General features: G+C 32.3%; 1 protein-coding gene across 1 annotated transcript in view; it reads left to right on the forward strand.

Annotated features, from left to right (window-relative positions):
• The window catches only part of CCDC178 (coiled-coil domain containing 178), a 610,238-nt gene that overhangs the window by 522,509 nt on the left and 69,964 nt on the right, over positions 1 to 17,765 (forward strand). The window contains exon 21 of the mRNA XM_031946472.1: positions 14,248 to 14,382. Coding sequence (XP_031802332.1) covers positions 14,248 to 14,382 — 135 coding nt within the window. The remainder of the gene's footprint in view (positions 1 to 14,247; positions 14,383 to 17,765) is intronic.

Raw genomic sequence — 17,765 nt, forward strand, 5'->3', positions numbered from 1 at the left:
GTATGATAGCTATTAAAAGAATAAGTTGAATTTGCTATACACCTTAAAGAAATCACCAAGCCACAGGTGATATAAATTTGAGATTTCATTTTCAATCTTCTTTTTCTGTTGTTTGTTTATGGAGGTGTTTGTCTTTCTAGGTCTCAGTTTCCTGAGCTGTAAATTAGAAATAATGATTCTTTTTTTTTAATTATAGATTTTTATTTACGAGTTATATGCATGGGTAATTTTACAGAATCGACAATTGCCAAACCTTTTGTTCCAAGTTTACCCCTCTGTCCCCTCACCACCTCCTCCCGATGGCAGGTTGACTAATACATGTTAAATATGTTAAAGTATAAATTAAATACAAAATAAGTATACATGTCCAAACAGTTAAAAAAAAATAATGTCATAGTCATTGTCATGTCATATGTCATAAGTTATTAAGTCATATGACATAAGTCAATGTCATAAGTTATTATGACAATCAAATGAGATATTTCTAAAGTGCTTCTAATAATAATAATAACCAATATCTCTATGGTTCTTTAAGCTTTGCAGAACTGATATTCACAAATATCATCTCATTTGATTCTCACAGCAACTTGGGGAGGTCGAAGCTATTATTTTTTCATTATTTATTTATCTATTTTGTGAGGCAGACTAGTCCGGGATCACACAGTAAGGAAGTGTTAAGTGTCTGAGGCCAGATTTAAATTCAAGTTCTCCTGGCTCTAGAGCCAAGACTCTGCCATCTAGCTGTCCTGGTTGAACTTTCTCGTTATTTTTTCTTGCAAAAATAACAGCCTAAATGCTGAATTGTTTATCTCTTTTTAGTTTGTGATAAATAATTTCTTGAAAGTTATTTTGATTTAATTTCATCATCAAAGCTTGGCAGCTAGACTAAGATCCAAGAAAATACTCCCTTGCTGGATGACTTAAACAAATGCCAGCTGCAGTTGTAGGTATGTAGGTAGGTAGGGATTTTTATTAATTTTTAAAGTAGATCTAGGATGTTGACAAAAGAGCTTTTCTGAAATGAGCTATGTAATATTTAACATCACTCTGTGGAACAGATTGGAGAATAAAGAAATACCTCATTACTTTGGAGATTTATATTCACATACAGGTGTAACTGGGTAGCTGAGTATTAGCAAACAAACAAACAAAAATAAATTTTAAAAACATTTTTTTCAAAAGCTATCACTCTTGTCCCAGAAAGATTCTGAGAAGTTGTGATTGTCATCATTTGTCGAATGACAGTGACTAAAAATGATAAAGCTTACTCTATTTGCATAGTACTTAAAATTGAAAGGGCAACCCACTGCATCAAAACTCTATGTATATTCTAATCTCTGAGTTTATTTCCTGTTAGAAATGAGGAAAAATATCTTGGGGAGAGAGTTGGGAGGTTAGAAATGCAAAATTTTATAAAAATGAATGTTGAAAACTATCTTTATATGTAATTATAAAAAATACTATTTAAAAAACCCAATAACTCTACACAAGAAAGTAAAATAGAAATGGAGAAAAGAAAGATTTCCTTATAGGATACCTAGAGACAAGTACATCAGAAATGTTAGAAATGGTTTAACATTCTAAAATAAAAAACAAAATGTGCTTTCATTAGAATCAGTTGTGTCATCTGCTTAGCTTTTAATTGCATTTCTAAAAAACCTTGAAATTTGATCATCATTGGATTACAAGCACCAATTGATAGAAGTATGATAAGTATACTTTCCATCTTCATCCAATGTACTTAAGGGCCACTTCTGAAGCTGGACATTTATGCTTCACTCATCTTGAAGTTAAGAATTGCTATAATATTGTCTGAAATGTTATCTTTTTTCTCTAAAAGTACCTACTATCCTAAGGTTCCTGAGGTTTCTAGCCCCTTACCTATGAGATTTCAGAGCTGACTAGTGTTGTTATCAGATGAACTTTCAAATTCTTCCTAGGAGGTAATTCAGGCATACACTGCTACAATCCTTCTGGAAGTCCTGAATATATACTTACACACTCTTTAATAACCAAACCCCTTCCCCACACCTGCCGGAGATGCACTGTTCAGAGTTGACTTTTTGCACACTAGGGACTGGAATTGCTCTCCTCAATATTTTGTATTTGTTCTATTCAACCTCCAAACATCACTTTCACTTTACCTCCTTTGTTGTAAGGGTTCTTTGAGGCTCTTATTCTGTTCATATTTAGATTTAAATTTTGAATTTAAAAAATTCCCTTCATATGGGAATACATATATGAAGGTTAGTCATTACCTTCTTTTCTTTTTATATTTTTGCTTAATAACAAAAAAAATTACAATTTCCCTTTCAACTTTTTAATGATGCTGTTATATTTCCAAATATAATAAGAATATTGTTGAAAATTTGTTCAGCTGGAGATTCTTTTTTTAAATTTTGGAGTCATTACCTTCTTTCCTTTTTATATTATTAAGCAAAGAAATTATAATTTCCCTTTCAACTCTTTAATGATGTTGTTATATTTCCAAATATAATAAGAATATTGTTGAAAATTTGTTCAGCTGGAAATTCTTTTCTTGTTTACTTGTTTCAGTTGTGTAGGACTCTTTATGACCCCACTTGGGATTTTCTTGGCAAAGATACTGGAATAGTTTGCCATTTCTTTCTTCAGTTTCATTTTACAGATAAGGAAACTGAGGTAAACAGGGTTGAGTGATTTGCCCAGGGTCAAAATAACTGAGGCCAGATTTGAACCAAAAAAAAAAAAAAAAGAATCTTTTTGATTCTAAACAATACACTCTATCTATGTACCAGCTATCTACTTAACCTGAATTCTTTAATATTCAGCAATTCTCTTTTCAGTAGGCTGAAAGAAATCCACTCAGTATTCCTAGACATAAGACATAGGTTCTCTGTGCAGAATATACATAGATTGTCACTTGAGATTTTCTCCTTATTTAAGGAAGCTAATTATCTATTTTCTATATTGACTAGTCTTTGCTTTCTGGGAGGATACTATAATTTTTATTCATGTGACATCTTGACATCACCTTAATTAAAATTACTGATGTTTGATTTTTAAATGTGAAATTTCATAATAAAGATACTTATTATATTGAGATTCTACTTTTTTCAGGATGTTATAATGGTGAAAAACAGTGAAAATTAGTATAGTGTGGAGAGGTAATTAAAACACTATATGTCTCTTAAAATATTTGATTATATATTTTATACACACAAAGAGATAGGAGGAAGGGGAAGAGAGGGAGAGAAAGAAGGTTCCAAAACTGAAGGTTTTTTTTCAATATAATTAAGAAGAGTAAAATAGCTACCATTATCTCATCAAAAGAGGGCTTTTGTAGAGGACAGAAAACTATGTAAACACTAATGTAATTCTTTTTCCTAGGGTTTTTTTGGAGGGAAGATAGCAGGGAATTGGATCAGATTGGATCAGTAATTTTACTGATAAACAGAGTTCTCCTCTTCCAGTGCAAATATGCGATTTATAGATTTGGAAAGTTGCTTGAGGAAATAAATTGAACAACCACATATGTCAGAGGGCAACTAGGAAGCACAGTGGATAGAGCACTAGGCCTGGAACCAGGAGGATCTGAGTTCAAATTCAGCCTCAGACACTTACTAGTTGTATGACAACTGACAAATCATTTTTTGCTGTTTGATTTAGTTTCCTTATCCATAAAATGACCTAGAGAAGAAAATGACAAACCACTCCAGTATCTTTGGCAAGAAAAACACCAAAGTGGGGCTACATGGAGCCAGACACAATTGAAATGACTGAAGAGCAACATGTGTACTTATTTGGAGAACAAAACTTTATCCACCAGGTCCTTTCTCTTTTCTTAGGGTTTATTTAATACAATAAAATATAATTTACAAATTTCAGTCTCTTTTAAAAATCTTGGCTGCCTTTTAAAATGTTGAAACAAAAGGCATTCAACATCATTAGAAACCTGAAATAAAAAACCAATAGTATTATGATTATTAACTGATCCTAAGATTTCATAAAACATTTTTCAATGCTAAAGTAAATGATATAGTATAAGAACTAGATTTTGTTATATTGATTAATAATGTAAATTTTTCCAAAGCCCTGATAATCAGTTACATATTGACATGATGTTTAAAATCCTTTGATTGAAATTTCAAATTTATGAATGCATTTTATTTTTCAATATTGATAGACACTTTAATCTCATGTGTAATTTTAAATGTTCAGAACCTCTCTGGTGGAAATATGCTATATGAATGAGTCAGACTCCAATTTTCTGGGCAATACAATCTGAATTTATCACTCAAAAATTTTATTATGTAGAAAACAGAAAATGCCAACTATTTACTGACATTCATTTGCTTGTTTAGAAATAGCATTTCTTTCTTTACTGATTTCTGCCCCAAATTTAATAAGAATTTTTAAATGGCAATAAAATCCCATTCAATGAAAGAATTAGAAAAAAAAAAAAAGTACTCCACATGACCAGGCCATTGTCATGTTATGGTGCATGGTCTATAATGGTGATACTCTACAAAGATTCTCTAGAATAAATGAACCTGTAGAACTAATATTTTATTTAATGAAATTTTATATAATAGTGGTTTTCTATAAATGAAATGTATGCAGTGTTTGCGGGGAAAAAGGAAAGACAACTGAGCTTAGTTTCTTTTTTTATTTAAAGCTTTTTATTTTCAAAACATATGCATAATAGTTTTCAACATTCACTTTTGAAAAATCTTGTGTTCCAAATTTTTCTCCCTCCCTTTCCCCCATTTCCTACCCTAGAAGGCAAATAATTCAATATATGTTAAACATGTGCAATTCTTCTATACATATTTCCACAATTATCATCCTGCACAAGAAAAATCATATCAAAAAGGAAAAAAATGAAAAAGTAAATAAAATGCAAGCAAACAATAGCAAAAAAAAAAGTCAAAATACTGTGTTGTGATCCACACTAAGTGGCCATATTCTTCTCTCTGGTGCAGATGGCTCTTTCCATCACAAGACCATTGGAACTGGCCTGAATCACCTTACTGTTGAAAAGAGCCACGTCCATCAGAATTGATCATCATATAATCTTCTTGTTGCTGTGTATAATGTACTCTTGGTTTTATTCACTTTACTTAGCATCATTTCATATAAGTCTCTCCAGACCTTTCTGAAAGCATCCTGTTGATCATCTTATAGAACAATAATATTCCATAATATTCATGTACTATAACTTATTCAGCCATTTTCCAGCTAAGGGACAACCACTCAGTTTCCAGTTCCTTTTCACTAGAAAAAGGATTGCTACAAACATTTTTGCACATGTGAGTACTTTCTCCTTTTTATGATCTCTTTGGGATACATGCCCAGGAAAATAGTGTGAGATCAAAGGGTATGCACAGTTTGAAAGCCCTTTGGGCAGGCATAGTTCCATATTTGAGTATAGTTTCTTATAGTTGTTTTGTTTGTTTGTATTTCATAAAGATTGTAAATATCTACAAAAGTCTCTGTGTAATTTTTAAAGACAAATACTTTTTAGACTCAGCCTTGGACAGAATGATGAATTCAGCAAAGTTTCGCACATTTCATGGGAATATATTTCTTTGCATATTGATTTACACATTGATAAAGATAAGGAGATAAAAAAGGAAAATTAAGACAAAATAGGACTAAATATTGTTATTTTCTTTCCTGTTGATAATAAAGATATTTCAACTTCACATCTTCCTTCCTCACCTCAAATATCCCAATTTCCCACTCCAAAAGAGGTTAAATTGTTTCATTTTCCAGGATTTTTAGAATTGAAATAAAACATTTGTCTAGTATACCCTAGAATTGTCAGTAATATAAATAGAACACATTATTCTGACTCTTTAAGATAAAGCAATATAAGTGTATATATCCCCATTATACAGATGAGAAAAAGGAGATGTAAAAGTTCTAAGTGATTTGCCAAGAGAAGTGATGCTGCTATTTAAGCACCAAAACTGGGATGTGAACACTTTCCATTTACTGATCACACTAATTTTCTGCAATGGAAAACTCCCATTCCCCTCTTTTCTTGTTTCCTGAACCGACCCTTAACCTCCCTACTAATACTTCTCTCCCCTAACACTGAACTGCTTTCTCAGACAACACATGTTTTTGTAATATGGAATCAGACTGTTTCATTTGGGGTCCCTCTTTTGAGGCCTGGAATTTTACTTTATTAATGAGAAAAAGAGAGGAGGAACTTATATCTGGGTTGACACGCGTAGAAGGAGAATAATGTCCAGACAAAATGAAAAAATGAAATTAAAATCATGTTTTTAAATTAAAAACATGTTTAACATAAACATGTATAACATGTTTATATAAGGCTTAAAATATGAACATATTTGTTATTATACCAATAGGAAATCACTGGAGGTGTTTTTGAATAAGGGAATGACATGTTAAAATGCGCATGCTCTCTCTCTGGTGTTTTTGAATAAGGGAATGACATGTTAAAATGCGCATGCTCTCTCTCTCTCTCTCTCTCTCTCTATATATATATATATATATATGTTTATATGTATACATACATATTTAGTCACAGTGCATAGTACAGACTGGAAAGTGATGGGAAATTTGAGACAGAGAGACCAATTAAGTTGTTGCAGTATTCTACACAAAAGGTAACGAAGGCATAAACTAGGGTGACATCTGTGTGAATTGAGAGAAAGAATTGTAGGTGAGAAAGGTTAAGGTTAAAATGACAAAATTTGGCCCCTGGTTGTATATGTAGGTTGAGGGAAAGTGAAGAGTCCAGGAAAATGCCAAGATTATGAAAAAGAAACTAGAAGGATGGTGGTATCTTTAAAAAAAATAGGGAAGTTTGGCTTAGGGAAGAATATAATGTATTCAATTTTAGACTGAGTTTATAGTTATATTTTCACATTTTTAGATTGAATTTATGTTGAGTTCAAGATATCTTCAGGATACTTATTATGAAATATCCAATAGGAAATTGGTAATGTGAGACTGAAGCCCCAAGGATAGAGTAGAACTCTGGTAGTCATACTTAAACCCATGAGAACTAGTCAAGTTAAAAGAGAGAGAGGATAGAGGGGAAAAAAATGTCTCAGAGAAAATCTCTGAAGAACATGCAGAGATAAGAGACACAATGTATATATTGAGGGAGGAGAGAAGTTTAGAAGAAGGCTTAGACATGTAGGGGGATATTGGAGAGAAAGTCACGCCATAAAATACTAGAGGAACAGGTATAAAAGAGATAAAACAAATAAATGAAATTATAGATAATTGTGGTAGTTATCTATGTTAAAAATGTGATAGAATCATAGATCTAAAGTTGAAGGGACCTTAGAGGCCATTAAGTTCAACCCTCTCATTTTGTGGGTAAAAAAACTGTAACCCAGGTAGATTAAACCATCTTCCTTAAAGAATTTTGCTTTCTTCTGGAGGGAAAAATATACAGAGAACATTATATTTCCTTTATATTCTTTTAATCATGGTATAAATATTATCTTGATTCAGCTTTCTATCAGTTCATACAAGTCTTCCCAAATTTCTCTGAATTCTTCATATTGGTATTTTTTTAATCTACTCCTTCCCTGGCATTTAATACAATTTTAATTTCCATTTATTAAACAGATACTAGGGAGGCATTAAATAACTACTCTTGTTAACTCTGCCTTCAAGAAGCTCATAGTATAAAGATGGAAGATGGGGGCATGATATTGGCATGATCCCCTTAGGTTGTAAAAAATAATCTTGTAATATGATTTCTATCCTTACCATTTTCTTAACCATAACCACCTACTACTTAATTCAATTACTACTTCTCAATTCTTATTCTTTCCAGGCAAATTTTTACAGTATGCTAAGAAACTTATATGTCTTCCAGTCTGATCCCTCTTATTTTACAGATAAGTCTTGTAAGATAAAGTGACTTGTCCATGTCAAAATTATATAGTTAAGTGCAAATAAGAGACTAGAAGCTCAATTAACACTTGTTCTTAGTACCGTTAACTAAATTTCTCTTAATAAATATTTACCAAGCACTATATTTTATGTAATTGTGAAAAATACTGGCTAGGAAGATGGGATAAAAAATTTAGGTATCACATGTTTCATGTACTTGACATGTTTACAGCGGGACCCTTTCCTAGTTGTGACTCCCATTGACTACACTATTATATATATATATATATATATATATATATATATATATATATATATATAATATTATATATATAAATATATATATATATTTGCTATCAGATTCTGAAAACCACTTGTAGCTTCTTGATTCTCTGTACCTTCTTTTTATTACCTTTTCCTGAAAGCTTTTCTTTTCACTGATATAATTAACTATGGATGTTCTTCAAATCTTATTTCTAAGTCCTTTATGTATAGTTTGCCCTGCTTTTTAAAATCATCTATTTTGGTGTTGGTAGTTACCACATAATGTAAGTGAAACTCAGTTTCCACTTCCTTCAATGTAAAATGTGTGGTATGGTAGATTGATGTTGGATTCAGAGTCAGTCTCCCCTATCAGACCATATGCTCCAAGAGGGTAGGGACTATGTTTTACCCCTTTTTATATTCCCATCACTTAGCCCAGTGTTTGGCACATAGTAGTGACTTAATAAATATTTATTGATTATCTCTGAACTTCAGTTTTCTCAACTGCTAAATAGGTAGGAAAGGATAGTATGTACTTCACAGATAAATTGTGAAGATCAGATGAAATAAAGGAAGTAAAACTTTGAAAAGTCTCACATGCTCTATAAATTTCAGTTGTCATTATTGTTATTGTATTCAAGCATTACTACATACAGTTTAAAGACTTAACAGCTATGTAATGCTATTTGTCTCTCTGGATGGTGGGGAAATGGAGATCCTTGTCATGCAGTTTTTCAATCCCATGAAGTCCAATAATTTTTCTTTCTTCAAACACCTAGGTTGAAATTCCCTCCAAATAAAGAGTGTCCCATATGTTTTTACTCTAGTGATTCATAATCAAGATCTGGTAAAAATTCTCTCTTTCCCTTTCCCTCTTTCCTTTCCTCTCTTCCCCCTCTCCCTCTTCTCCCTTCTCCTTTCTTCCCTCCCTCTCTGTCTCTTTGCCTCCTTCTCTTCCTCTCCCACACTCCTGCTCTGTGGATACATGGGGAAACTGTTGGGATAACATCTTCTTTGAAATCTTGGGTCATCTCTTATATCTTGGCAATTCATTTTTTTATGAATTTAAAGACCAGTAATCACTTGATTGAAGAGTTAGGATCTTATAGTTGCAGTCCTGAAATGGGAAAATCATGTGATCAAACAATCAATTGATAAATATTTGTTAATTTCCTACTCTGCAACAGGTATTATGCTAAGCATTGAAAGACAGTCTTTCATTGGTTATTTGGTTTCATTGTTTTAGCAGAGTTCCATAATTGGATGATAGGTAAAACTACCTTTTTGAATAATTATTTTTATTTTGTATGCTCTTAATATTCTGTAACATGATTTTTTTCTGCCTTGAGGAACTTTCTGCACATTTTAACAGAGACCATTTTGCTTCTTTGTATTTTATCTCTAGTACTTAGAATTGTGTCTGGCACACTTTAAGAAATTAATAAATGCTCTATCCATATATCTTATTATTTATTTGTGAATATGATGGCATACTTTATAAATTTTAGGGAATTGGCAAAGAAATTTAGGGGTTAGTAGCTTCAATAAGCTTGTGGGTTACAAAACAATATTTTCATGTAGTAGTAAGAAAAAAAACTAAAACAATAGGAGACAGTATTAAAAAGGGACGTGTCACTCAAAACAATTAAAAGTTATAGAGTATTTGGAAGCCAATCTTAGTATTTTTATAGATACAGTAACAATGTGCTCCTTGAGGAAATAATGAATAACTTAAATAACTGGAAGGATACTCAGGACTCTTGGATGGGACATGCTAAATTTATTTTTTAAATCACTGTAATTTATTTACAGATTTAGTGCTATTCTAATAAACCTATCAAAGGGATATTTAACAAAGCTATACCAAAAAAAAAAAAAGCAAACTCCATTTTGAGATCTGGAACATTTAAGGAAAACAATAAAAAGTGTAGGAATAAAGTAGCAATAACACTTACAGACCTCAAACATTATAATAAAATCAGCAAATATCACTGTAATTTAGTGATAGCTAAAAGGACAGAAATAATTTAACTCAATAACCTGTTGTTAAGCAACATTGAAAAGGAACTATTACCTACAATAGAACCTTTTTGAAAGGAATCCCTGAGAAAACTAGAAAACAGCCTGACAGAAATTATATTTAGACCGACAATTCATGTCATATTCCTCAATAAGTTTAAAACAAAACAAATTTCAAAGATTACACTATAAAATTTAGAAGATTCAGACCATGTGCCTTTCATAGCCATGTACAGAGCATGAATTTATTAACCAAACAAGGGACAGAAATGATTGCAAAGGTAAAAAAAATATAATTTTGATTACATAAATTTTTAGTTTTTCATGAACAAAATTTAAGTAGGATAAAAAAGTGGTCAACTGCAAAAATATTTCTATTGAATATCAATGGTAAAGTTCTAATATGACATATAGAACATTAACAAATATTTAAGACAAAAATCTCCTTAATATATTATTAGTCAAAGGATAGGAACAAATAAATGATGCTTAAATGAAGACTTATAAACTATTAAAAGCAATATAAAGGAATTCCCAAACTTCTAAAAGTAAATTTTAAAAAATGCTTATGTCCAGCAAATTGCCGAAGATAACAAATATGAAAATATTCTGTATTAGAGTGAATGCAGAAAAATGGCACACATGCATAATTGATGGAACTGTGAATTTCTCCAACCATTCTGTAATGTAATTTTCAATTATATAAAGAAAGTAGACATACATTTTGACTCAGAGATTATTTGGCTCGGGATATACCTGAAAGAGGTGAGTGATGAAAAGAAAGGCCCTATAAATACCAAAATAGCTATAGTAGCACTTTTATGGCAACAAAAAATTGAAGATATCCATTAACTGGCAATTGGTCAAATTAATTTGAGTTCAATAATGTAATACTGATGTGCTGTAAGAACAAAATAATGGGATTAGTATGAATATGAAAATATAGGAATTTATACAATGTGAAGTAAGCAGAACCACTAAAACAAGATACTCACTCTTATAAAACAAAATATAGTTTTGTTATAAAGTACATGCATATATTTAGGTTTGGACAGATTATCATTTTATTTTTATTCCTTGTTATAAGTACAGGACCAACAACTCCCATGAATTATGTCACACTTCCAAAGATGCCATTAATTACTTGAGAACAACCTGTAAAATATCATTTTTCTATTAATGGTCATATCTTAAGTAATAATTGGTGATTTGAACCTAAATAATAGTTACTGCTACCATTTTCACCACCACCATCAGATTCTGCCATTGTATCTGGTAGCTAGTGTTATCTCTGATGTTTTGACTCATCTACCATATTCTCATGGTTTATTGAACACTCCCATCTCAATAAGCTATATTTTTCAAATTTCTCAGTGAATGTCATAAAGACTGAATAATCTTTCACTTAAGAATGCAGGACATCTATTCATTTACTTTGCCCCCAATGCTTTAATATCCTATTAAATAAGGAAATTTAATTAGTCTGATAGTATGTGGCCTTTAAAAACTGATGCTGATATCTCTTTAATACTCTTAGGATGTTTAATATTTCCACAAGCCTGTTTTTGATAATGTGATTTTCAGGTATGAAAAATGTAATATCCCCTGCAAACCAAGGCAACTTTTCTTCCATAAATGAAGTTCCAATATAGAGTGGACCCCAATTTAAGAAGAAAGTATATAGAATGTATGGGAATAAAAAATGCTTCCTAATTCTGGCCTTCAGAGTTCTCTTCTTTCTTTGTAAAATCCCCATTAAATTTCTCTTTAACGTCAGTCCTCTGCTGAACTCTAAGGATCAATGGTTCTATAGAACCCATTGTTGGCATTTCTCTTTATCACCACTGTGGTAAAGTGGTTTCTGTCTTTCCACAAACATATGCAGGCATTTTCTTTATTTTCAACCACTACCATTCTGGAAGTTCTACTATTGACTCTGGAAGCCAAATCTGACCTCTGATGACTATGATACATCTTTCAGTTTCAAATGGTTTCTTAAGAACTCCTATTTCAATAGGATAGCCACCTTTCTGTTCACTCAAAAGGTCACAGAAGTTCTTGCTTTACTTGTCTCCAGAAGGAAAAAAGTAATTGGGAAATTGTCTTCCTGGAAGATCATCCCTTTTATATTGAACTCAATTATAGATCAGCATCTCCTAAATTATCTGCTCTTCTACCTCCTTGCCAATTGGAAGTTGTTTTGTCATCACCTGGTACCAGTACCCCCTGGAAAGAATAGATTGGAATCAAAAATGCAGTATCTGAAAATGCTTTTCAAAAAAACAGCCCATTATAATAGGAATGTTCAAGCCTGCTCTAATAATTTGGTACTTATTGTTCAGCTTCCTCATTACAATAGACTTTATGAAGTCCTAACATCCTGTAATATATATTTTTTAAATGCTATTGTTGTTCGGGATGTGTGGGGGGGATTGTTGGGGACCACTTTTGATGAATTTTGATCATAAATTGTTAAAACTGTAAGTGACTTTTAAGATCTTTTCATTCAAGTCCTATTAAAATGTCAGCTGTAAAATTTTTCATTTTTGTTCTTTATATATAGAAGGGGGAGAAAAAAGAGGGGAGAGAGGAAAAACCAGGAGGGAGAGAGGGGGAGACCTTAATTGAAATGTTGCTTTGCCCATAATAGACACTTAAGGGATGCTTTTGTTGAATTGAGTTCATTGAACTCATTTGTGAGTTAGGAAATGGTGGTTAAGGAAACATGTATACACTGGCTGGCCTAAGTCACTCAGCTAATTAAAGGGAGGGTTGGGATTAGTATGTACATGTTCTTGCACTTATTCCATGCTCTTTCCATGACATTATATATGGTTTCCTAGTTGAGGATATTATTAAGCAATGTCAGCGCTAGAAATAGAATAATGCTATTGCTATGAAAATATGAAAAAATATGAAAAATTGCATATGAAAAAATTATAAAAAGAACTACTCTTGTAGTGATATATTTCATTAAATACATGGGAAAATCTCTGGTATGTATTCTATTGTCTTTCCTTTCACTAGAATCTACCAAAAAAGGAAAAATAGTATAGGCTTATCCTAATAATGAATCACCAAATCTAAAGATTTTCTTCATTTGCTAGAGCATACTATATTGAGCCTTTGTATTTTTATACTAATATCTTTACAACAATCAGAATATTTCATTCAAATGAAAACACTTTATTTTCCAGCTTATGTTCTCTCAGAGGCAATTTTTGTCCCAAATACAAACCTTTTCATAATGGTGAAAATATTGAAAAAGATTTTGTCTTAACAAGGCAATATGTTGTTGTCTTGCTACTTAATTGAGAGAAAAACTGACACTGTATACATAAGTCATTTTATTGTTATTTTTAAATTTTCTTTTGTACAAAATATCTAGTTCCGGGAGTTTCTTTTTTCTTAGGTATAAACCCAGTAGAAAAAATGTCAAGAGCTGCATCTTCTGTAGTTTAGTGCAGTTCGATGTTTTCTTGTCACATGGTTATAGCTAGGTAGATTAATAGGGAGTTCTCTCTGGAAATTTCTTTCCTGTTATTGTTCTCCCTCAGCAGTTGATGGCTAAGTTAATTCTCTTTAGTTTTGTCATGCTCTGCAGCACACATTGCCAAGCTATGATAAGCTTTACAAGGGGAAAAAAGAAGCAATGGTGTCCATCAAAGTCTTAAACTTGCATTTTAAACTTTGGCTTGACCTGATGTGCCATTCAAAGTGCTTCAAAAGATTATTTTTTTAGAGAAAGGTTCAATATGTCCTGAGGCTATCGGTTTTGAGTTAAACTGGGTGAAGGAGAAATATTTTACTCATCAGCTTTGCAGTCACAGAGTTTGCCTCAGCTAGAACAAAACTGCTGAGGCATTTAGAGAAAATTAACCCCCCATCCTGGCAGCCAGATGTGACTGGTTTCTGATGAATGCACATGAGTGGGCTGAAAAATCAAGAGACTGTGAAATTCCTGTCAGGTCCGTACAGTGCAGAATGGGCTATTGACTGCTTTCTATATTTCCCTCCATCATTCTTCTTGAACACTGCCATTAATTTCCTCTCCTACTCTGACTTGTTTTTTTTTTTTTCCTTCTTTTCCTTTAGCTCCTTCTGCTGCAAGAAAGGATGCATTTTTCATTGGTGGAGTACTTCATACTGCGAACCCTCTTTAGCAAGTTAGAGCTGGAAATGACCCAGCGAAGAGCTCATGGGAATATTTGTAGAATAATACTTTTGGAGGTAGGTGATTGCAGGGAAGTAGTCAAGATCATTCTGATCCAGATTGAAAAGCAAATGATGGGTAGTGTGATGAAGCATTAAAACCATATTCCATCAGGGTTTTATAAATTTTTCACCTCTTTAATAAAGTAGAATTGCATGAAGGATGAATTGAGTAAGTTAACACATATAACCATGCATATTTTGAAGAGAAAGAGAGAGAATTAGGCTTATTTCTTATAAAATTTGAAACATATTGTTAAAATACATTTGATATATACATATATATCCTTATATGTATATATGTATAGACACACACATATATATTTAAACTGACTCTGTTGATGCCATTCAGCTGTCCTAAATTATTTTTAAGCCTATTTATATGTTTGCCCTGGTAAATATTAATTTCTTAATTTATAAAAATACTGCTCTTCTAACAAAGAATACACCCTCCAGATAAGGATAAGATCATTTATTTTTATAGAAATAAAGAATTTGGAATCCAATTCAAACAGCGATTCCCAAATGCAGACAGGAATGTAATGGGTAATCCTGTATGACTTGAGTTGTCCTTCATTTTTTTTTTTAAAGTTTCAATATCTGTTTTCTTGATAACTATTTAGTTATAAAGAGCATGGGTATAAAATGTTTCTTGATGATGTCAACTGGATGTAGGCTTATAAATTAATTCTGATCCTCTCTCATGAGCTTTCCAAATACCATGATTTTAGTGATACAAATTTTAAAATTAAAAGTTACCCTTTTAAAATATAATATTCCATTTTAATATTCTATATTCAATTTATCATATTTCATTATCATAACTTAGGGCATTTTGTTACACAAAAATGAAATATATTTTTCTTGCACTTTTATGTTAATCCAGTATATACAACCAGTGACTTTTAGAATACTATTCTTGCCAAAATGATTAGAATTGATTTAAACTTGATTCTTTATGAGATTATTTTTTCTTTCACCCCTATATTTGCATTTTAATGGCAATGCATAATTCAGTAAATGAGGGCCCCTCCAAAACCATGTGATCATAAGATATATATACAGCCTCACTGAGTTTATCAGATATAGGATTTAAAAGCACTATCGGCCACTTTAAGTAGCACAGATTTACTTTACTAAATTCGGTGATGGATTTTATAAAAACGTTTACAGGAATAACTAGCATTGATAGTTTTATGTTTTTCTTTCAAATTATAGAGTCAGAGTTTATGTGTATTTTACCTTGAATTTTTCATGACTTTCATTGAGAGTTAAAATTACCAAAAAAGAACAACTCATATATAATCAATTGGATTCTATTGGAGGAAGAGAACAAATAAATTAAAATTAATGAAAAAAGTAAAAAATTAAAAATACATTGCTCTAAAGAGCTCAGTTAATATCTTTGGAATGTATCTTGGAAAATGTGTACTGCTTTTAAAAATATATACAAAAGACTGTATCCAGAAGCCAAGATGGTAAAGTGAGCAGTGAATTCTTTATAACTCTTCCATGTTCACCTCTGGGCAACAATAAGATAGGACCCAAGGAGATGTTGGGATGAAACAATCTTTTAGCCCAGGAAACTTGGAAGATCAGCATAAAGGGTCTGTCTCACCTAGATAAAGAGAGGGTCACAGTCCTAGACTGGAAGCTTCCCAGTGAGCCAACAGTAAATCTCACCTGAGCAAACCTGCAGGAAATCCTCCCCCCTATGATGGAGCAGGAGAATACCAACACCAGGACTCCCCATATGCCTTAGTATAGTCAGGAGAGCCAGTGGACTCCAGTTCTCGGAACCACTTATGTTTGGGCGTAGCCCTGGGCAAACAGGCAAAGTACAGAGGCCCACTTCAGTGTAACCCCTGGCAAATGCAGGAACGTTCCTACCAGACTTCAGCAAATGCCACACACCAGCACTTGGACCTCAGTTCAGTAACAGGTAAGCTGGCAGACCCCTATAACCTCCAGCAGGGCTACCCATCATAGCTACTCAGCTACTCTACATGCTACTCAGCATAATACCAAACATGAGGGGCCCCTCCCTCCAGATATCAGAGCAATATAAATATAGCATCAAATAAACAGTTATTGTCTACAGTCACAAGCATAGGAAGTGCCAGACAGTATTCCTTCTAGGAAGCAGAGCTCAAATTTAAAAGAAAGTAAAAAGGCCAAAAAAACAAAAACAAAAGATAAGCAAAGAAACAACAATAAAAAAAGAATCTGATCAAAAAAAGTTATTATAGTAACAGGGAAGATCAAGACACAAACTCACGAGAAGACAACAATGTCAAAACATCTATGGGCACAACCTCAAAGAAAAAACAGAAATGGTCTTAAGCTCAGAAAGACATGGAAAGCTCAAAAAGAAGCTAATAAATCATATAAAGGAGATAAAAGAAAAAATGGAGGAAAAATGAAAGTGGCACATGAGAATTATGAAAAAAAAGCCAAAAACTTGGGAAACTATTTAAAAAATAGAATTGGCCAAAGAGAAAAGGAGATATAAAAATCAACTGAAGAAAACAGCTCCTTAAAAGATAGAATTGAACAAGTGAAGGCTAATGACTCCCTGAGACATTAAGAATAAATTGAACAAATCCAAAAGAATTAAAATGGAAGAAAATATTAAACAACTCATTGGAAAAACAACTGACCTAGAAAACAGATCCAGGAAAGACAATATTAGAATCATTGGACAATCTGGAAGCCATAATCCAAAGGAGGACCTAGATAGCATCTTTCAAGAAATTATCCAAGAAAACTGCCCTGATATTCTGGAACTAGAGAGGGGGAAAAGCATGAAAGAAATCACTCATCACCTCAGCAAAGAGATCCTGAAATAAAAATCTCAAGGAGCATCATAGTCAAATTTCAGAACTGTCAGGTCAAGTAAAAAATACTACAAGTGGCCAGAAAGAAATAATTCAAATAGCAATAGGACTTGGCAGTTGTAGCATTAAAGGATTAGAGGTCTTGCAACATGATATTCCAGAAGGCAAAAGGGCTAGGACTACTATCAAGACTTGTTTACCAGGCAAAACTTACCATAATACATCAAGAGAAAAAAAATTGTCATTCAGTGAAGTAGAAGGGTTCCAACTTTTATAAGAAGATGAGAACTAATCCAAAAATCTGGCCTTCAATCTCAAAACCTAAAAGAAGCATAAGCAAGTAAAAAGGGAAATGAAAAAATAAAGGATTCAGTAAAGCAGAACTACTTACATTTCTATATGAGAAGATGATAAAATTGTAATTCTTAAAAAAATTGTATCACTAACAGTAAAGCTAGGAAGAAAATACATAGACAGAGGGTACTGATAAGAGGTGAATTTAAGGGAATAGTCAAAAAAATTTAAGGAATGAGAAAGAGAAGTACAATGGGTGCCAAAAGAAAG

The sequence above is a fragment of the Sarcophilus harrisii genome, chromosome 1 (genome assembly GCF_902635505.1).
Source record: "Sarcophilus harrisii chromosome 1, mSarHar1.11, whole genome shotgun sequence".
Classification (NCBI taxonomy): Eukaryota; Metazoa; Chordata; class Mammalia; order Dasyuromorphia; family Dasyuridae; genus Sarcophilus; species Sarcophilus harrisii.